We start from the raw sequence: 22670 nt of genomic DNA on the forward strand, positions 1-22670 counted from the left end.
GTTGAAAAGAAAGGCAATCTGGAGAAATCCCAGAGAGTCAACTGAAAATCTGATAAGCGAGCTGAATAAGGTGGCAGGATAAGAGTTTTCCTTTACATCAGTAATAATTAGTAGAAAAATAAGTGTATAAAAGATCTCATTCATACAACCAATAAAACTATAATATATCTAGAAATAAACATTGCAGGAAATAGGTGAAATATATAAAGTATAAAATCTTCCTGAAGAATACAAAAGAAAATTTAATAAAAATGGAAGCATGTGATGTTTCATAGGGTATGCTAATTTCCCTCAAATTAACATATAATTTGAAATTAGGTCAACAGAAATCTAAATTTTACCTAGAAAAGGTGTACAAAAATGACCAAGGAACAGAGAAGTAGGGCCTGCTCTAAAATGGCTATCAAAACATTTGTCACTTTTCTTGGTCACTAAATAACTTTTACCCTGGTGCAGGAACTGGCAAGAGATAAAAGAAAATAGTGTCCAGAAAGAGCCATGGGTACAGAAGACCTGGTCATTATACTGGGTTGGCACTTCATTGTAGGAGAAGGATGAGATATTCAATAAGTAGATTTGGGACAACTGGAGATACATTTGGATAAACATAAAATTATAGCCTTATCTCATTATGTATACATGAGAAATAAAAACAAACAAACAAACAAATAATAAAGTTTCCAGATGGACTACAGATAAAAACATAAAAATACAAAATTATGAAAGAACTAAAAGAAAATATAAGACAATCTTTTTACAATTGTGGGGGTAGAGAAAGCCTTCCTAAAGTAAGACATACAACCTACAATCTATAAAGAAGGATGGAATTTCAATTCCATAAAGATTAAAAATGTAAGCCCTGGCTGGCATAGCTCAGTGGATTGAGTGCGGGCTGCGAACCAGGCATCGCAGGTTCGATTCCCAGTCAGGGCACATGTCTGGGTTGCAGGCCACGGTCCCCAGCAACCACACATTGATGTTTCTCTCTCTCTCTCTTTCTCCCTCCCTTCCCTCTCTAAAAATAAATAAATAAAATCTTAAAAAAAAGATTAAAGATGTCTCTATGGTGAAAAATACCATTTATAAAATGAAAAACTACCAACTAGGAGAAAATATTTGTAATACATGTAATAAAGCATTATTACCTGTAATATATTAAGAACCTCCTAAAAATCAATATGAAAAAAGGACTAACAACCCAATAAAAATAGGTTAAGGATTTAAACAAGTAATTCCTAAAACAGAAGTCCACATGAACAGTGCTCAATACTTCGTTAGTGTCATGGTCACTGTGATGTGCCTCCCAAACTCCCTTCAGCAAGGCGTCACCTACTACTTGGGGCAGAACAAGACTTTTCCCTCTCCCTGGGGACAGCTCCCATCCAATCAACATGGAGGTATAAAGGCCAGCTCCCTTCCTCCCGATTCGGGACCACTCTGAAGGACCATCTAGCCCCAGGGCTTCCCATGGAGTGGGCTGAGCCTTTGTTGAGACTGCATCACAGCTCAGCTTTCCCCTCTGCCTCACCCTGCTTTTGTCCCCTTTGTTTCACAGGTATTGGTACCAAGAGTTCTGTCCAAAAATTTCCTATGTGCTAATCTGTTTCAAAGCCTGCTATCTGAAGAAGCCAATCCACAACTCTTAGAATTAAAAGAAATAAAAGTGGTAATGAGAAAACCTGTTTTTTTTTTATCCATCAGATTGAAAAATATACAGAGTATGGGGAAATAAACTCCCTTGATTATTACTGGTATAACTGGTAGAACCTTTCTGGTGTGCGCTTTATAAGTATCTTTACACATTAAGTATCTTTTAAACATTAAAAATAAGCATATCCTGTGGCCCAGCAATCACACTTGAGGGAATTACCTCGCAGAAATGGGAATGTTCTTTACAGCTTATTTGTAATAGACAAACAGGTCAGTAGATGGTACAGTCATGCTATAGAATACAAGGTAGTAAGTAAAAGAAATTAAGATACATTTAAAAAGCAAGTTGTAGAATCACATTCATAAAATGATCTTTTTATGTAAAAAGAAAATCCTAACTATTTATATATATAACTGTACAGCAAAAGGCTGGGGAAGATTCCCAACACATTACGTGAGGGATTGCCAAGGGAGAGAGTGGCGTAGAGGAGGCCAAAGGTGGATTTTCACATTTGACTTCCATATTTCTGTCTAGAGAGCCTATATCGTTGTAGTGAATATTACTTGTGTAATTAAAAAGAAGCAACTGGAAAAAACCAAATTCAGGAGTTTGGGCTTTTCTTTCTCATGTTTCATGTCTTTCTCTGCCTGTTTGATCCTGAAGTCATGATTTGCATGACCTAGAGGAGCCCTTCACCAGACCCTCATGAGAACATGAAAGATTTGAGAATGCATTTGGTAATCCACTTTCTGCCTTATTTGAAGTGGTGGCTTTTTATATTGATTAAGGGCCTCAAAATTCCTAAGGAACAATGTAAAGGGGACATGAAGGGTGGATGTTCAAAGCTGAGGGCCTTGTAATTTAAGGGAAGGAATGACATCTGGTTGAAGGTCTGGGTTTCTGGTGGAGAAGGCTGGGACTGTTACAGGGACCTCCTGGTTTGAGAGGCCTGGGTTAAGTCCTACCTGACTGACAATCCCGCTGAGCTCCCCTTCCAACATCTTCACTTGGCACTCCAGTAATTCAATGTTGCTTAGGGAAGTCTGGTATTTATCCCTGTAGAGGTTTAAGCTTCTTTCTAGGGAGACAATCTTGTCCCCGGCCAAGGCGAGTTTCTCCTGTGCCAAGTGGAGCTTCTCCCCTGTGCTCCCAGTATGATTTCCAATTTCCTCCTCATAGAGAGTCACCTGTTGGTGCAGGAATGAAACCACATTGAACCCATAGAAGCATCTAATGAGGAAAGAATGTGGCTCTAAGACTCCATACAGAAGAGTCTTTTATATCTTAACTCATCTTAAAAAACACAGACACGTAGAACAGACCCAGCGCAGATCTAAAAGCTACAATATATAATATCAGATTGTTAATGATTAGAAATAAAAAAGGTTATCCTATTTAGACGGTAAGCTTCTTAAAGGCAGGGACCATATCTATTTTCCATTCGGCCTGGCACGTAGTAAGAACTTCATAAAGACTTGTTAGTTGATTAATAGGGATCAATTTGTTTAGTTCTATTTCGTAAGGGCTTGAAATGCCAGCATTCTCTCTTCCCTAGGTATTCTCTAGAGGTCTAATTTAAGAAATGTAGAGCACCTTGTGTACACAGGTCCATGTCAGCAAAGTTCCCTAGAGACAGTGGGGGAACATGACCCGAAGTTCCTCTGGGATTTGTACAATCTTTATTTAGATTCCTTTCCTTCCTAATCAATTAATTAGCCAACCAACTGACATATTTATTGAATGCTCATGAGCAGTGTCTTGTGTGCTGAGGGGGTACATAATATTATACGACATAGGCTCCTCACTCAGAGTTTATAAACTCTGACAATTTTGGGGAGAGATGATTTAAAATTAGCAAACAACTGTACATAGTGGAGAGTGCTAAATTATATGGCTTGAATTACACGTATGGAAGGAGTTAAGAACAAAGAATTGCCAAGGAAGCCTTAACTTTGATTCAAATAGTTCAGTGCGGAACTAAAATAGAACAATGTTCTGTTGGTCTAAGCTCGTTATAGTTGCTGCCTGCCATTTGAGATTCTTCTTAGGAAAGGATCATTTAGTTGGAGGTGTTTATTAGGTAAGGAGGAAGAGGAAAGGAATATTTTATATTCAAACGTTTATAATAGAAGCTGCCAGTGGCCTGCTCATATCCCCTTGGTGCTCACCGATCCTTTGCATGTTAAATGCATTCCAGCCACAAGCATCTTCAACTCTGTCTAAGAGATATTCTGGCCCTAGGGGCCCACCCACGCAGAGGAGCACAAGGCAGGTTACAAGTACTGGGGTGTTAATACTCTCGATGCAGTCCTCAACCAATGACTGGGTGTATTCTACACCATCTCCCAGAGTTCTCCAGGGACTGAACCCCAGCTGTCTACAACAATGGTCTTATTAGCTTTTCTTTTTGGGCTCCCTGTCCTTTGACTTACTCTCTACTCTCTCACCCTGCTTCCTAGGATCACCTCCTGAATTAACTACTGATATCCATCTCCTTGTCTTGGGGTCTGCTGTTGGGAAACCCAGCCTTACTCAGAAGTTTGATGCTTCTGTGTAATAAATATTGAGGGAGTTTGGCAGAATGCCTAAAGTAGTTTTCCCAGTGCTTTCCTGGTTTGGGATCTGTATCAGTAACTGCTATTGCTACTGCTACTTGCTGTATCACTTTTTCCTTTCCTCATTAGTTATAGCACCTTGACTTTATTTGGGACAGCAGTGTACTTCACTAAAACAGCACATTTCCTTGGCTCTTTAGCTGTAGCCATGTGACTAACTCTGGCCACTGATATATAAGTGAAAGTGTGTGGGGCTTTTGAAGTGTCCTTAAAAGGGAGGCATGTGCCTTTCTCCCCACATTCCCCAACCTCATCCTGATTATTTGGATCAAGGATGTGATGGTTGGAGCTCCAGCAGCCACCTAAAAAATGGAAGCCTTGAGCTGATGGTGGTAGAGCTAAAAGATAGGACCCTCGATACTCAATGACACAGTTACCATAACAGTCCTAGACCTTTTTTTATATGTCATAGAAAAAAACTATCTTATTTAAGTGCTCTTACTTGGGAGTTTTCTGTTATATGCAGCCAAACTGAATCGCAACTAACTCAGGGCCACTTTATCCAGGCTGAACTCTTGTTTAAATTATAGTGACTTTTGAGTTTCAACAACAGTCCTGTGTTAGCTTTCTTACACCATGATTTATGCTCACCAGTTTTGTTCCAGATTATATTTTGTAGGGTATCTTTTCTCAGTTCCTTTCCCACCCAACCCTTTTTAACAAATTCTCATTGGCCATAATATCCCCTTTAAAAAAATTCTGTGATCTTCAAGGCCCCTTATAAAGCCCCCGGCGTTAGTCCTTAAGCAACAGCACACACACACACACATAGCACCAGCACCAGCACCATCCAAGATTGGCCTTGGAAATTTATCTTTAAAGACAAAGGAAGAAATGCCAGGGGAGGCTGCCTGTCCCATTACTTAGAGCCCATGGTTTTACTGATGCCAGTGCTGCCATTGCTCAACTGGTTTAAGTTCTTTTATAGCGTTGGTCTTTAAAATGTATTTGGGATTCCATAAGTATTCTCTCTTTGGTTTAAAAAGTACAACCCTGGGACGTGCATAGAAATGAACGTCCAGAATATAGTTAAACTAAGTCCAGATGATCTCAAACTGCCATCTGAACAAAATGACTGATCTGGTATTCTCAATGACTGACTCACACTCAATATCTGGTTATATTATCAACTGTGCCAATGCCAGGGCTTTATAGATGATCAAAACTTACTTTTTATAAGAATGGTTCATTTAATAGACCTTATGCCCCTTTTTATAACCCTCAGAGACCTAGACCCTTTTGCATTTAAATTGCAATGGAATATAAAATGGAACCACGGTCCTTCACACATGTCATACACACAAGTGCGCACACACACATGTATCACATACCCCACATGTATTAATACTGGAGCTCTCACCCAATTATGCCATTCTGTTTAGTTCTCTCTGCTAGGCTTCCAAAAATTAAGAACTAAAGGAGGAAAGTTGATAAAACCTGCTCGAGATGTTGCAAAGTGCCTCTCTGTAAATCTAATGTTTGCTTCCTAGTAGGCTTGGCCTGATTTCTGTAGGTACATGGGCACATGAGACATTTCCAAAGTAAGTCTATCTATACCTCATCTTCTTTCAGTTTGCAGTGATGGTGAAGAAGAACCAGGTCAGAAGTCTGCTTCTCTAGGACAGACTGATACTGCAGGAGGGAACAGTAAGAAGTCTGCAGCTCCTCTGTGCGAAACTCCAGTTCTTGCTGAAGGGCCAGCAATTTTTTCTTGAGCTGTTGGAGCTGTCTCAGATGGCACTGTTTACTGGGCCCAAACTCCATCTGTGATTCCTCGAATGCTAACGCTTGCTTTTTGTTCTGCAATCGAGATCAAATATACAGAAAAGGCTTTAGAATACTGCTAAGTATTCATTCATTCTTTAATTTTTTTTTCATTTGTTCAACCATTTACGTCCACCATTCACATCCATCTACCTATCCTTTTATCATTTCATCTACAGGGCACTTATTAAATACTTCGCTTTATTCACAATGAAATATCACTTTGTATTTCCACTCCATAAGAAGGATTTAAAAGAAGAAAAAACTCACAGTTTGTTCTGACTATTTAGACCTACCATTCATCTTATTTAGGTCAGAAGAAAAAACACACATGAAGGACCTAGAGAGTAGTATAAAGATATATGTGATAATATGTTTATGTTTTGTCTTCACCTATTAGATAACACAGCTGACCTGGAAGGTAATGGATTTCTGGTCACAGTTCTTGAACTAGTCTCAATTATTAATAATGCCTAGATCAAAGGGTAAACTCCTAGGTGAGTTTTTAAGGAAACAGGTTTCTGGATGGTGGGAAATGGGGGGCAGAGATACTCTTCAGGCCCGTCTCTGTCCCTCCTCCCGATGGAAGATGTAACCTTGCAGATGTTGAGTGAGTGAGTGTGTGTGTATGTCAAAGAAAGACAGAGAGAGAGGGATGGAGGAAGAGAGAGAGAAAGACAGAGACGGGGGGGGGGGGTGGGGAGAGAGAGAGAGAGAGGAGAGAGATCAAGCTCCCTGCCAATCCACAATTCCCCTGAAATGCTTCTAGATCCATCCTACATTTTCATTCATTCTTCAATAAACATATGTTGAACACCTACTTTGCATCAGTATTTTGTTGGTAGGATATATCTCTCAATTGTTTCTCTAGAACAACTGAGATATTTGCATTGGTGTGTCTATATTTTCTTGCCCAACATGCTTGAAGACATATAGAAGAGAGGTGGATGATGAGGGTGGCCTGTGGGTAGCCCTTAGCTCCTCTCTCTGCTTGTTATCATTTTATTCGTTCTTTAAAACCCTGTCCAAATCCTGCTCTCCTTCCTATTTTCCCTGCAAAGATGTCTGCATCAACACCATAGACCTTACTGGTATGTCCTTAACATGGCATTTCACATTCTTCCTTGCATTGTAGTGATCTCTGTGTATCTCATATGTAAGTAGATTATAAATTCCTGGAGGGCAGCGGCCATGTCTGCACCTGGAGGGCCTAGATTAGAGATTCATACACAGCTGGGTATTAAAAGAGGGAAGGAACTAACATAGAGAATGAGCACTCTCATTGGTTCCCAAGAATTTGAGCATGTAGCCTTGGCCTCATTTACGGAGTACTTTCAGACTTTGAAAAAATTAACTGTTTAAAAAAAACCAGTTTGATTGAGATATACTTTAGATATCATAAAATTCAACCATTGTAAGTGTACAATTTAATGATTTGTAGCAATATGGAATTGTGCGATCATTATCACAACCCAGTCTTAGAACATTTCCATCACCTCAGAAAATCCCCTTATGCCCATTGGCCACTCCTGTTTCTACCCTCAGCTCCAGGCAACCACTAATCGGCTTTCTGCCTCTACGGATTTACCCTTTCAGACATTTCATATAAATGCAATTGTATAAAATGTCATCTTTTGTGTCTGTCTTCTTTTACTTAGTATAATGTTTTTGAGGTTCATTCAGGTTCTAGCAAGAACCAGTATTCTGTTTTTTGTATTGCTAAATATACCATATTTTGTTCATCTGTTCAGCAGTTAATGGATATTTGGATTGTTTTGTGTTTTTTTTGGCTATTATAAATAATGCTATGAATATTAACATAGTAGCTGTTGTGTGAATATTATATTTTTATTAAATTGTTCAGCAAATATTATGGTGTACTTACTATATGCTGAGCACTGTACTAGGTAACAGGGATACAGAAGTTTATAAAACATAGAATTTCTGCCTTTATGTAGTTTGCACCTAACGGGGGTGGGCAGGGAGAGAAAAGAGAGGGAGAGGGGGAGGCGGGGAATCAAACAAGTAAATTATGTAGTGTATTAAAAGAACAAAGTGCTAGGGAGGACAGTGAAGCAGGGGAGGGAGAGGAGGAATGCCAGGATGGAGAAAATTGTAATTCTGAATTAAGTGTTTTCTTGGAGGACCACATTGAGAAGGTGACATTTGAGCCAAGACTTGAGGGAGACAGGGAAGGAGCCTGGCGGGAGTCTACAGCAGGAACACTTCAGGGAGAAAAAACGGCAAGTGGTAAGGCCTGGAGGTGAGAGGAGCCCAGCGATGTCTGAGGAGTCACTTGTTCTGGCTGAAGCAGAGAGAGTAAAGGGGAGAGTGGTACCAGGTGAAATGAAAGGAAAGAAAGGTGAGGTTCTCTAAAGCAACATGTACCATTCTAAAGACTTTAACTTTTCTTTTCAGGGAGGTGAAAGACCATTGGAGGGTATGGAGCAGAGGAGAATGACCTGATCTCCTTTAGATGTTACAAAGGACATGCTGGCTGTTCTGTTGATAATCAGCTCTAGGGAGGCAGAAGCAGGAAGACCAACCAGGAGGCTACTGCAAGAATGAGGGCAAGGAAGATGATAGCTTAGACCAAGGTGGAAGCAAGGTGGTAGAAGGTGGAAGAATGGTTGGATTCTAGATATATTTTGAAAGTAGAGCCCACAAGAATGGCTACTGTGTTAGATGTGTGATGGTGGGAGATGACAGTTATTCAAGGCAAGATGGCTCTAAAGTTTTGGTCTGAGTAACTGGAGAGATGGGATTTTAATGAGATTGGTTAAGTAAGAGCTGAGACCGAGAAGAAAATCCTTTCTAGTGAGAGTGGATGGAAGCAGCACAGACAAGGGAGGCTTAGTTCAGCTCAGAACCAGAAAGTTTACAGCTAATTGTGTAGGTTCAATCTGATTTACTCTTTCTGGCTCTCCTGGAAGTTTATTTCACCCTTAATGCCTCAGACAGGGAAGACAGACAGAAAATATTTGCACACTATAGCTACCTGTGAGTTTAGAGGAATCAAATTTCAAAGACTTGGAGAAATGCCTAGACTTATTTGAGACCTATTAAATTTCTACATATTCATCCTTAAGTATTCAGAAGATTATTTTTCTTAATTCTAAATGAATAGAAAATGACATGCTATGGATTAAGCCTTCATATCACTTATATGTGCCAAAAAGCAGTATCATAAAGGCATTAATGCATTTCCTATTGCTTCTTTGTCTTCTTTTTAAAAAGTTTTCTGTCTAATGAAGACAGGCATTTTATTAGATTCTTCTTTAACCTTTAAACTAAAATCTGGAGAAAATGAGCAAGTTGGAAATGATTTGATGGAAGTCTGATTAATTCTTAAAATGACTATTGAGAGTTGGAGATGATTCTGGAGGCCATCTGGTCCAACCATGTTTCTCAGATTTCTATCCAGACCTCAACTGTATGTATGTATGTATATATGTATGTATGTATTATTTTTAGAGAGAGGGGACAGGAGGAAGAGAAGAGAAATATCAATCGGCTGCCTCTCACATGCTCCCATTTGGGGACCTGGCCCACAACCCAGGCATGTGTCCTGATTAGCAATCCAGCTGGTGACCTTTTGGTTTGCAGGCTGGCGCTCAGTCCACTGAGTCACTGTGCCACTAAGCCATGCCATACCTCAACTGTTTTAAGAGATGGAGAGCACTGGCCACCTGTAGGAATCTGTTCCCATATTTAGTCAATATTTTAGCCCTACTTATGGTCAAAGAAATTATAGCTGTTGCTCCCTCTGTGCCTATGTGGCCACTTGATCACAAAAGGAAATTAATTGGCCTGGCATGATTTACTTTTGAAAAGTCACATTGGTTTCCACCCATTACTCTGTGCTCTTCAAGTTGATGCTAACTGATTGATGTTAAGTTCCATATTTTCCCTGATATTGAAGTTAAACTGACAGGTCTATAATTATCAGGATTGTCCTTTTTCCCTTTTTAAAAAGATGAGCACTTCATTTACCCTTTTTCAATCTACAGGGACTTTCTTTATTCTCTTGAGTTCTCAAAAATAATTGCTAGCAGCTATGTAATAACACCTGCCATTCCTTAAGTACTCTTCGAAGTATGTCATAAGGCCCTGCTGATTTGCCCAAAGCGGTCTTTTTGAAATACTTTTTAACCATTTTATTCCCTATTTTAATTTTAAATAAGCATCTTCTGTCTCATGCTGGCATTGCTCTGATAACCATGTCTCTGCTGATACTTTTTCTTCATTTAAGAACTGAAAGTCTCATATTTTTCCTGTCATTGTCATGAACATCTTTTCTTTTTTGAGGTGTTGAGATATTTCTCTTGTAACTCTGTTTTAACCTTAAATCACTAGATAGGTTTATCTGTTGTATTTTATACCTTCTACAAATTGCATTTCTTACAACTTTCTTGAATGTGGAACTGTGTGTTTCTTTTGGATGCACCTTCATGGTTTAGAACTTTTCTCATCAGTGATCTCTGCCTACCAGAGATTCACTTAAAAATTAACTATTTTGAAATAATTTCAGATTCCAGAAAATTGCAAATGTAGAACAGGCAGTTCTCATGTACTCTTTTTAAAAAGATACTATTTACTTATTTTTTAGAAAGAGGGGGAGGGAGGGGGAGATAGAAAGAGAGAGAGAAACATCGATGAGTTAGAGAAACACTGATCAGCTGCCTCTTGCATGCTCCGACGGGAACCTGGCCCACAACCCAGGCTTGTGCCCTGACCTGGAATAAAACCTGTGACCATTTGGTTTGCAGGACCATGCCCAACCTACTGAGCCACACCAGTCAGGGCAATTCTCATATACTCTTCATGTAGCTTCCCCTAATGTTAAAATTTTACATAACCGTAGTACATTTGTCCAAACTAAGAAATTAACATTGGTAGGTTACCATTACCTAAACTAATACTTTATTTGGATTTTATCAGTTTTTCAACAAATGTTTTTTTTATGTTCCAAGATTCAACCCAAGATCCCACATTGCATTAATATTTAATATATTCACTTAAATGTTTTTTCATTCCCAATGATTCAAAGTGATATCTCTGTGATAATTTTCATTGGAAGTCTATTAATTACTTTTATCTGCAGAAATGAAAGTTATTACAGAGTTTTATGCTAAAAATAATGTCCTTCTTACACTTCAAAGATGAGTTTGACAATCTGAGCCCTACTGAATATCAGGATGTTCTCCCCATGCTACCACCAGGGCCAAAGAAGTCTGGGAAATTGTTCAAAGAGGCCCTTCCTTTTTCTAGTTTGACCATCGCAATATCTCTGTTGTTCTTTCCTTTTGCTTTAATTGAGGCCCTCTTTTGATTCCTGGGCAGGGTAGGGACCAGAGTAAAGCAACTGACATGCAATTAACAAGAAAGCTCTCAGTCTCAAAGTTGAACAAGTGCAGGGATGGCACCTGAGAGTGAATGCCCCTTAAATTTTACACCTAGGCACTTCACTTGCTTTCCCTTAGTCCCAGCTCTGTTCCTGGGTTTTAGAACACAGTGTATTCTTGATTTACAAGATCATGTCATTTTCTTTCCTCATCACCCACTCCTTTCCTGCCACCCCTTCAGTTACACATAACGTCTGATACAATATTTTAATTGTCTAGTATAACTGTGGTCCTGAGCTCTGACCTCCTGCTTATTTCCCCAGCTCCTTGTTAGATATCAGTTGATATTTCAGAAAGTCTTGGGTTTCCCCTTTGTTCCCATATTACATTTCCTCATGGGAGGCAGATCTTGCAGGGATTTTCTGAGTGGATGAGTATAAGTCTACATCTAATTGTGTATTTGTATGCAGAGTCTGCAATTTAAATTCTGCACTAAGTGCTAGGAAAAAAAGAGCCTGTTTTAAAGCTTGTTTCAAGCTGTTAGACCTTCTGGGCAATTAGAATAATAAAATGTGACTTAATATCTTTCTCCTTCCAAGTTGCCAGGTATTTATAAGCCACATGGCTTTCCCTGACTTGGGGAATAAATAAACTTGTGACAGCAATGGTGAAAATATTCTAAAACATTAATATTTAGAAAGAAGTAAATTATGGTAATAACCTTCCTGAGATCCATTTAAAAAACCAATGGATTTCTCTATATTTGTTGTGACTTACTGGGGAAAGGACAGCAGTGCTCAGTAAGATAAGGTAGAATTGCTTTGTTTATAGCATTTTTAGAGCATTACAGAGAAACAATCTGTGGTTTCTACAGGGAAGTGGTAAGTCCTGGGAGAACTCTAACATGCACAATGAAGAGAGACCAGATCCTTGACCACAAATGTTGAAGGAGATGGTGGTTGCTTATACAGCATCTAAGAAGCTAACTTGGGGGTCCAGCACTATTGCTATGCAACCAGTACCTGCTTTATGGTTGCCAAGAACTCAAATCCCTAAACGGAAATGCAAGCTACAAAGTGAGGAATTCTTGGAAACCCTAAGTATTGAGAGAGCTATGGGAAAATATTTTCCAGCTGGCCCCCTAGCATTTGTGGATAAATTTAGAGACTGGTTTAAGGACTTAGTGCCAGAGTTTCCAAAGACAGAAAAACCTCAGGCTGAAGTGAGGTTGCCTCAGCTGATGAACTGCTTAGACAACAGATAAGTATTAGCTCAAAATCACAGTCTCAATAAAGATGACCATGCCAGGAGGTCTTTCTGTTCGCATATGTGTAGGACAAGTTTTACTGAGTATCTTGGCTTGAGCCAAGCCCTGCGACAAGGAACTGAGTATCAAGTAGTAGTTTACATGAGAGGTGATCTTAGGAAACTCAGGTAGTGGAGCAGGAAAATAAGACAAGGAAGGGAAGGAAGCTGTGAAAGGGTGTGTTATCAAGTTAGTTACCACCGTGGGCATCTGGCATTGGGTTCCATTGAGGAACTTGGGAATGGAGCAAAGAGCATGCCAGGAATTACCTCTAACTGAGGAGTAAGGGAGATAGGTTATTTAATTCGCCAGTTCTCCATCAGTCATTGATTGGGGGCTGCTTCTAGAGGCATTAACTCTTCTGCATTTCAGCTCATCCTATGATTGGGTTCTTGCATCAAGGAGAAAAGCTGCAGGCAGAGAGCTACAGGTGTGGCAATGAAGAGCACCTGCTAAAAAATACCAATGATGTATTTCACAGAACTAGAATAAATAATCCAAAAATGTATATGGAACCACAAAAGACCTCAAATAGCCATAGCAATCTCGAGCAAGAAGAACAAAGTTGGAGGAATAATGTTATCTGACTTCAAACTATACTACAAAGCCATAGTAATCAAAACAGCATGAATTGGCATAAAAGTAGACATATAGATCAATGGTACAGAATAGAGAGCCTAGAAATAAACCCACACCTATATAGTTAATTAATATTTGACAAAAAAAAGGCAAGAACACACAATGGGGTAAAGACAGTCTATTCAACAAATGGTGTTGGGAAAATTGGACACATGCAAAACAAAAAACAAAAGAAGAAACCAGACCACCTTCTTGTACCACATACAAGAATAAACTCAAACTGGAGTAAAGACTTAAATATAAGACTCAAAACCATAAAAATCCTGTAAGAAAACATAGGCAGTAAAACCTCAGACATTTCTTCTTTCTTTTTTCTGACGTATCTGCTCAGGCAAGGGAAACAAAAGATAAAATAAACAAATGGAGTTACATCAGATTAAAAGGATTTTGTACAGCAAAGGAAATTATCAACAAAATGAAAAGGGAACCCATTGAATGGGAGGACATATTTATCAATGATACATCTGATAAGTGGTTAATATCCAAAACTTATACAGAACTCATACTATGCAACTCCCAAAAAAAAAAACAACAACTCCCACAAACAATCCAATTAAAAAGTGGGCAAGTGATCTGAATGACACTTCTCCAAAGAGGACATACAGATGTCCAATGGACATGTGAAAAGATGCTCAATGTCACTAATTGTCAGAAAAATGCAAATTGAAACCACAACAAGATATCACCCCACACCTACCAGAATGACTCTCATCAATAAATCAACAATCAGCAAGTGTTGGCAAGAATGTGGAATAAAGGGAACTGCTGTGCACTGTTGGTGGAAATGCAGATTGAAGCAGTCATCATGGAAACCTAATGCACGAGGTGCCTCAAAACATTAAAAATGAAACTGCCTTATGACCCAGAGATTCCACTTCTGGGCATATATCCAAAGAAACCCAAAACACTAATTCAAAAGAATGCATATATTTGAGGCATAGCTCCGTGTGCCTCAAAACATTAAAAATGAAACTTCCTTAAGACCCAGAGATTCCACTTCTGGGCATATATCCAAAGAAACCCAAAACACCAATTAGAAAGAATATATGCATTCTTATGTTCATTGCAGCATTATTTATAATAGCCAAGATTTGGAAGCAACCCCAGTATCCATCAAGGGATGAGTGGATAAAAAAGCTGTGGTACATATATACAATGGAATACTACTCAGCCATAAAAAGAATGAAATTTTAACCATTTGTGACAGCATGGATGGACCTAGAAGGTATTATGATAAGTGAAGTCAGTCAATCAGAGAAAGACAAATACCATATGATTTCACTTACAAGTGGCATCTGAAGAACAATACAATGAACAGACAAAACAGAAACAGACTCATAGATGCAGAGAAGAAACTGATGGTTGTCAGAGGGAAGGTGGGTTGGGGAACTGGGTCGAAAAGGTAAAGGGCTTGAGAAGTACAGATTGGTAGTTATAAAATAGTCACAGGGATGTAAAGTACAACACAAGGAATATAGTAATAACTATTCTAATAACTATTATTATATATGTAGTAACTGTTTAAATTGCCAGGTGGGTACTGGAAATAGCAGGGGGAATACTTTGTAAAGTATGTGACTGTCTAACCACTATGCTGTATACCTGAAACTAATACAAAATAATATTAAATGTAAAAAAAAACACCCAAACTATTTTTTGGCAGAAAAAAAATTACTTGCTGCACTGCCTATGAGCAGTGACACCTCTGAGCAGGTGGAAGGATTGTTACTTTTTGTTAATTCAGAAGTTTGTTTAAGATGCATTAGAAGATGCTGTTCTCCTTATAAAACTGTAATTTGGTCTTGCAGGGCAATGGCCACAGGTGGTGCAAATCCACAGGTGTGAAAGGCCAGACAGGGACAACACAAAGCCTCAGATGTAGATGACCTTGGAGACAGCTAGATTGAAAAGTCCTGAGGGCAGGATGGGGGCATTGTGTATGAGAGAGAGAGGGGGGATGTGTTTAATTCTCTCAGTGCTTGGTCAGCAAATGCTCTTGTGGAAGAACTTTCTGTTATTGTTCCTGTCAACAGAAGCAGAGTGGAAGTCACGAGAGCAGGGGTGGGTAGGAGCTGCTGAAACACTCACATGGCTGCTGTTCATCATCGCCTCCTCCACACAGAGTTGATTCTCCTGCAAGGTCTTCCCCTGTCTCCTGCAAACATCATGGAGATTCTTGATGTCAGCTTGCAGGCTCAGGAGCTTGCTGTTCAGGCTGCTCACTTCTCTGTCTCTTTCCCCTCCCTGTGCAGTCAGAAAAATAGAAGCATCAATTATGAACCATCAAGAAAATGCTTACTTTCATTCACTTAACTGGTTGACAGAGACTTTAAATTTGCTGAAAATTTGTCCATCTTCCCTCTGCTGTTATTACTCATTCCGTGTAACATTTACATATTCTCCACTTTCGAGGTGTCTGAGTGCTCTGTATTATTCAGACAATTACTTATTTAATTAATCTTTGCCCACTGCTGTAGGTGCATCACAGACACTTCCCCGTTTTTCAAGAGGAAGCCAGTGCCTAGAATAATTCCAGGCACCTCGTGGATTGCCTATAAATATTAATGGCTCTGCCAATGATAAAATTAACATATTGAGATGTCAGATGAACTTGTCAAGACTAGAGAATCAGTGATGGAGTTGATGTGGATTCTGAAGTCTCTTAACTATCGCTCCTACCCACTAAACTAAAAGACCTCCCTCACCTGCAAATCTTGTGCTTTTTCTTTGGAGACATATACCAATGAGAATAAAAGTAAAATCCCTGGGCTGATTATATAAGATCATTGCCTTTGAATATGAGTGAAAAAGATTAGTTAATTATTGCTAGGTCAGAACGGAAGTTAGCGATCGAGATCATTAATAGAGTGTGAAGCATAGCAATTTGGTGGGGTTGGGGTGTGGAGCTGTGGTAAGGGGGGTGCTCCATTACCCTAGGGTGCCACCTTCGACTCCCAGTGTTGTGGGTGGCTGCCACTAGTGTGAAAAGAAATTAGGAAGTAGCCCTCTGTGAACCTGTCCAGTGCTTTAGTCCTAACACTGTGCACACTGTTCATAACACTCATGAGGACAGGTACTATCCACCACCTCTGAATTTCAGATGTTGGAACTGACACTGGTGCTTTTATGGTAGGTACCTGTCTTAAGTTAGGGCAGGCTCTAAGGTGAGGATTCATGGCACCTATTAAAGAAGCACTCCTAAGAGCAATTAGGAAGGAAGTGGGGGAAGCAGGATAGGGAAGGGGAAGAAACCAAGCAAGGGCATGCTTTCAGACATAGTCCTGCAGGCAGTAGCTTTAGCCTGATCCCACGGGGAAATCTGGAGTGTAAGTTACATCTCAAAGTCTGTCCTGATCAGGTGCACTGAGAGCTGGGCTGTCAGACTTGGCATCAGCCAGTCAATGGTTAAGGGCAGCTGCATGGGAGGTAAGCAGCCAAGGACTTCTAGCTTTCTGCTCCTCTGGGCAAAGTGACCCCAACAGCCTAAGGACAATTCTTCTAAGAGAGTCGCAGGTGTCAAGGCACACAAGCCATGGGTGCGGAGAAATGGAAAGTGATCCAGGCAACAAGGTCCCACAGCTGGTTAGGAGAAGAATGAGGAGAGTTCTGCTCTCCCGACCATGTGGCCAGTGCTCTGTCACCACAGCCCACTGACTGCTCTGGCTTCCTAAATGTACGAGCTATATAATACACATTCCTAGTGGAGGAGACCTGATATGGACATCATAAATCAAGCCTTACTGGACAGGTCAGTTTAAGAGACCTCTGTTCATGGCTGAGGGGGGCCAGAGAATCATCACGAGAGTCGGACACTACAATGTCAGAGTATGCGGAATTCAGAAGGTTTCCCAGAAGTGCTGCTGTCTCAGCTGATTTATTTCTTCATTTCCATTTAGTACCTGGACTTTTTTTTTTCCACTTTACAGTTTAATTAGGTTAACGGCATGGCTCTGTCATTAAAAGTATTTCATTATCTCAAAACTCTCCCTCTTCCTCCCCCTCCCTTGTTCCTCACTTTCAGAAAAATAACAGTGGATGTCAAACTGCCCCAAGCATGTAATTACCATTAAGACAATTACCAGGGACTCACTTAAGAGAATATGTGTAGAGCAGCTAAAAAAAAAAAAAAGAGTACAGACACTGTTTTCTAACTGGAAAACAAAATCCTTGCCCCGGCAAGGAGCAGCAGTTTGATCCCAGGGCTTTAAATCCCTTTTGTAACGACTGCCACAGTGAGAAAAGGATACAGAAGCTTATTTGGGAGTGAGATCCTATGGATCCCCTCCCCTCCTGCTCCAGGGCTGTCTTTCTTTGGCATCTATGAACAGATTAGGTCACAATAGAATGCCTGCTCTATGGAAATGCCAGATGCCCTGTACTCTTGCCTTGATGCTGAATATATGCATCTTAAACTTAAGATGAGGACCAGGTCACCAGATTGTTCCAGGAAGCCCAGCACGCTGTGGACTCGTCAATGAAGTACGAACGCTATACAACTTGAACCTCTCTGAGTTAAAAGTTAAATGCCCTTTCTCTTTCAGGACAAGAAAAAAATCCCCTCTTCCCGCATGTTTGGATGTCCTCTGGGCTGAAGACCTGCTAGCCCCTTTCTGTTGCATGACCAGGACTTCAGAATTAGATCTTTAATATAGATGATCTCATCTAATTTGGACATTAGCATAGACTCGGAGTCTCTGAGGTAATTTCTTTGTTCATAACACATGAGTATTGAAATAAATAATCTTTCTATGAGGATTCCCTGAACCAGTTGAATAACAAATGTGTTTTGCTGGATGTTAAATGAAATTTACTTTTGAAATCAAAATTTAACCATTCACTGCTAAAGGCCAAATCATACAGGGGTTTTTATTCATCAGAAGAGGAGTAGAAATGCTGGGAGAGCAATAAAATGATTTCCTTGAATCACACATTATTTTTTACTGTAGGAAAATGTAAGAAGAGACCGTGCTCACCTCACACTCTAGAAAGGCAAATGTTTCTGAGGTTCCAGTAAACCTAATTTCTTGCTACTATCTTGCACAGAGGTCACTGTACACTATTTCTAATCCTATCTACTTTTTGAAGGCTAAATTCCAGGCAGATGCCTTTTGAGTATCAATATGTCATAAGAATTGATTTAATCTGACATTTCATCAATCAAAGCTCTGTAACCAGTACTAGGGCATGAGATGAACTGAGAGTCATAATGCTGACCCTCAGGCACCATCTGATCATGTCCTAAACCTGAAGTCATTGATGGTGGCTGAAATCACAAGCCTGTGATGCTAGGTTAGTTTTCACTTACATAAGCCAAGTGCTCAGATTCCCAGTTTTGCTTAGATGAGGTTGGAACCTGGTCACTTAGCTTGACAGCATGTGACATCCAATCACAGGCAAAATGGTGAGTGCTGATACTGCAGGTGTTACCAAACTCATGATAGTTATTGAAAAATAGGTTGTGTACTGAAGCAAATTTTCTGTATTGATTAAGTGAATCTTTTTTCAAAGAGCATGTCTTCTCCCGCCCCTCCCACCCCGCTCTGGAAATTATCTTCTTTGAGGATAATGACCAATCTTCAACAATGAAAAGCCACTTTAGCCACCACTGCCATTCAATATATATAAGTTTATAGTGAGAGTTATATTTTAAAAAGCAGGCAACCTTAAAAATTAACATTGCTTCAGGAATTTTTAAATTTTGCATGTGTAATAATAGAGTTTACAGTTATATATAGTAGTTTCAAACACTGTTAGTGCTATCACTACTAACTTTTCCATTTATAGGAACATTGAGTTTTTGATTACTTATGATGGGAGTTAATGGGCATTATAAAAGGTTTTGTCTGTGAGCAAAAAATTTGGAACCAGTTACATTCTTATATTGAAGAATGAGTATATCTTGTATTTTATTGTGTTCTAAATTCTTTATAAATAGGTACACTGTATAAAGTATGTGGTTCAGGATATACACGGCATGTGGCAGAGGTCAGCCACCTATGGAATATGGGCAATTTTTATTGGCACTTGGGTAGTTGCCACATACTTTTCTCCATCATATCCTTGGAGAGTGATTATTTCACTAGAAAGTAAGCTCCAGGACTTCTGGCCAAGATGGAGGCATAGGCAGATACACTGTGCCTCCTCGCACAACCAAAGGACAACAACAAATTTAAAAACAAAATACAACCAGAACTGCCAGAAATTTGAACTGTATGGAAGTCCAGCAACCAAGGAGTTAAAGAAAACACACTCATCCAGACTAGTAGGAGGGGTGGAGATGGGCAGCCAGTGCAGAGAGGACTTCACGACAAGGCAGTGGCTGGAGGACTGGGCAAGGTGGCAGTGGTGGCTGGCAAGGGGGCGGCTGGCAGACTGGGCAGTCCCACAGGTGGATAAACCAGGAGGAACAAATGGGGAGTGAGACGGACTGCACAACCCAGGGTTCAAGTGTAGGGACATAAAACCTCAAAACCTCTGACTGAAAAAACCTGTGGGGTTGTGGTGGTGGAGAAACTCCCAGCCTCATAGGAGAGTTTGTTGGAGAGACCCACAGGGTCCTAGAATATACACAATCAGCACCAGAAGGGCCCAATTTGCTTATGGGTAGCGGGTAAGTGCTACCAATCAACACCATAATTTGCTTGTGGGTTTCAGGAGAAGTGATCGAAAGCTGGCAGAGAGCAGAGAAAATGGCATTGTTCCCTCTCAGACCCCTACCCCACATACAGTGCCACAATGCAGGGAGGTGGGTTGCCCTGCCCTGATGAATACCTAAGGCTCTGTCCCGTACAACATAATAGGCACACTGAGACAAAAAAAGTGGCCCAAATGAAAGAACAGATCAAAGCCCTAAAAGCAGAACTAAGTGATGAAGAGATAGCCAACCTATCAGATGCAGAGTTCAAAACACTGGTAATCAGGATGCTCATAGAAATGGTTGAGTATGGTCACAAAATAGAGGGAAAAGTGAAGGCTACACAGAGTGAAATAAAGAAAAATATTTCACAGGGAACCAACAGTGAAGAGAAGGACTCAAATAAATGGTTTGGACAAAAAGGAAGAAATAAACCTTCAACCAGAACAGAATGAAGAAACAAGAATTCAAAAAAATGAGGTGAGGCTTAGGAACTTCTGTTTAAACGTTCCAACATCTGAATCATAGGGGTGCCAAAAAAAGGGAAGAGGCAGAGCAAGAAATTGGAAACTTATTTGAAAAAATAATGAAGAAGAAATCCCCCAATCTGCCAAAGGAAATAGACTTCCAGGAACTCCAGGAAGCTCAAAGAGTCCCCAAGAAGTTGGACCCAAGGAAGCACATACCAAGGCACATCATTATTAAGTTACCCAAGATTAAAGATGAGAGAATCTTCAAAGCAGCAAGAGAAAAGGAGACAGTTACCTACAGAGGAGTTCCCATAAGACTATCAGCTGACTTCTCAAAAGAAACCTTGCAGGCAAGAAGGGGCTGGAAGGAAGTATTCCAAGTCATGAAAGGCAAGGACCTCCATCCAAGATGACTCTATCCAGCAAAGCTATCATTTAGAATGGAAGTGTAGGTAAAGTGCTTCCCAGATAAGGTCAAGTTAAAGGAGTTCACCATCACCAAGCCCTTATTATAGGAAATGTTAAGGGGGCTTATCTGAGAAAAAGAAGATCAATAATATGAACAGTAAAATGACAACAAACTCACAACTATCAAACTGAACCTAAAAAAAACAAAACAACAAACTAAGCAAACAACTGGTACAGGAACACATTCACAGAAATAGAGATCACATGGAGGGTTATCAACAGAGTGGGGGAGTGGGAGAATAGGGGAAAAGGCACAGGTAATAAGAAACATAAATGGTAGGTACAAAATAGACTGGGGGAAGTTAAGAATCGTATAGGAACTGGAGAAGCCAGAGAACTTGTATGTATGACCCATGGACATGAACTCAGGGAGGGGAATGTGGGTGGGAGGGAGGGAGAAGGGCAGAGGGGAATAAAGCTGGGGGAAATGGGACAACTGTAAAAGTATAATCAATAAAATATATTTTTAAAAAACAATTAAGCCCTGGCTGGTGTGGCTCAGAGGACTGATTGTGGGCTGTTAACCAAAGGGTCACTGGTTCGATTCCCAGTCAGGGCACATGCCTGGGTTGTGGGCCAGGACCCCGGCGGGAGCCATATGAGAGGCAACCACACATTGATGTTTCTTCCTCTCTTTCTCTCTCCCTTCCCCCTCTCTAAAAATAATTAATAAAATCTTTAAAAAAAAGGAATAAAAAAAAAAGAAAGTAAGCTTCATGAGAACAGGGATCTTTGTTTTGTTCAGTGCTTAATCCCTAGCCCCTAGAACAATGCCTGGCATATTGAAGGGGCTCCATAGATATCAACTGGAAGAATGAATACCCTTCTAGAGAATGCATACCAGATCCTTCATCCCTGCAAAACTCTCAGCGAATCCTGTATGGGTCCCTCTAGCAATCCAGCAGGAAAAGAGCTGAAACACCTCTTTTAGAAGCTGCTCACCTCTTGGTAGGAGGTCTGTTAAAAAGCGTATGTCATGTGGGACAACCCTAGGCTAATCAAAACATACCTCTCAAATCCTTCTGGAACAAGTCAGGGAAAACATAAACACAGTCTGACCGAAATATTAGACTAAACACAACACTCCACTTCCCTATCATTCCAGATAAAGAATGTTGGCAACAATAGTTAATATTTTTAAGTGATTTCTCTGTGCCAAGCAGTAGTGTTTCACATGCAGTATTTTATTGAATCCTCATAGCAAGCCTTTGGAATAGGTGCTCATTATTCCTGTTTTTTAGGTAAGGCAAAGGAAGCTCTGAGAGGGTGTGCAACATGCTCAGTATTAAACTGCAGTTAGGTGTGGACTCAGACCCACCTTGCTCAAGTGTGGACTCTTAAATCCTGTGCCCTGCTTCCCACCTCTGTCTGTGATATTTTTGGATGCTCATTACTGAAATTTTGAATCATGAACCTTGAAAAGAACTGCCTTGTAACAAAGATTCAACTCTGTGTTTGTAGAGGAGTTAGCCTTACCTCATCTTTCATTTCCTTGGCACCTCTCATTTCTCCTTTAAGCTTTAGCATTTTCTGAGCTTCGTTATAAACCTGGAAAAGTATAAAAATTTAAGATGGAAAAAGTATAAGTGAGTTCAGCCCTTTAAAGGCTTTCCCATCTGGATGTGTGTTCTCAGCAGGGAGTTCAGAAAATTTTCCCCGATTGTTAGCAGTGCTTACTTGCCTACCCAACTGTTGGTGTTTCCAAAAGTGTTAAAACCTTCACCAGGAAGAAGACGACCATAGTTTTACATCTTCCCCCTCCACCAAAAAAACAAACA

General features: G+C 40.1%; 1 protein-coding gene across 1 annotated transcript in view; it reads right to left on the reverse strand.

The window, feature by feature from the left end:
• PMFBP1 (polyamine modulated factor 1 binding protein 1) overlaps positions 1-22380 on the reverse strand; it is a 49201-nt gene extending 26821 nt beyond the window's left edge. The window contains exons 1-4 of the mRNA XM_045819136.1: positions 22369-22380; positions 15409-15564; positions 5824-6066; positions 2617-2838 (exon numbers count right to left, since the gene is read on the reverse strand). Of these exons, the coding sequence (XP_045675092.1) occupies positions 2617-2838; positions 5824-6066; positions 15409-15564; positions 22369-22380 (633 nt within the window). The remainder of the gene's footprint in view (positions 1-2616; positions 2839-5823; positions 6067-15408; positions 15565-22368) is intronic.
• Between the last annotated feature and the right edge of the window lie 290 nt (positions 22381-22670).

The sequence above is a fragment of the Phyllostomus hastatus genome, unplaced genomic scaffold, assembly GCF_019186645.2.
Source record: "Phyllostomus hastatus isolate PE091 unplaced genomic scaffold, TTU_PhHast_1.1 phas_scaffold_345, whole genome shotgun sequence".
NCBI lineage: Eukaryota > Metazoa > Chordata > Mammalia > Chiroptera > Phyllostomidae > Phyllostomus > Phyllostomus hastatus.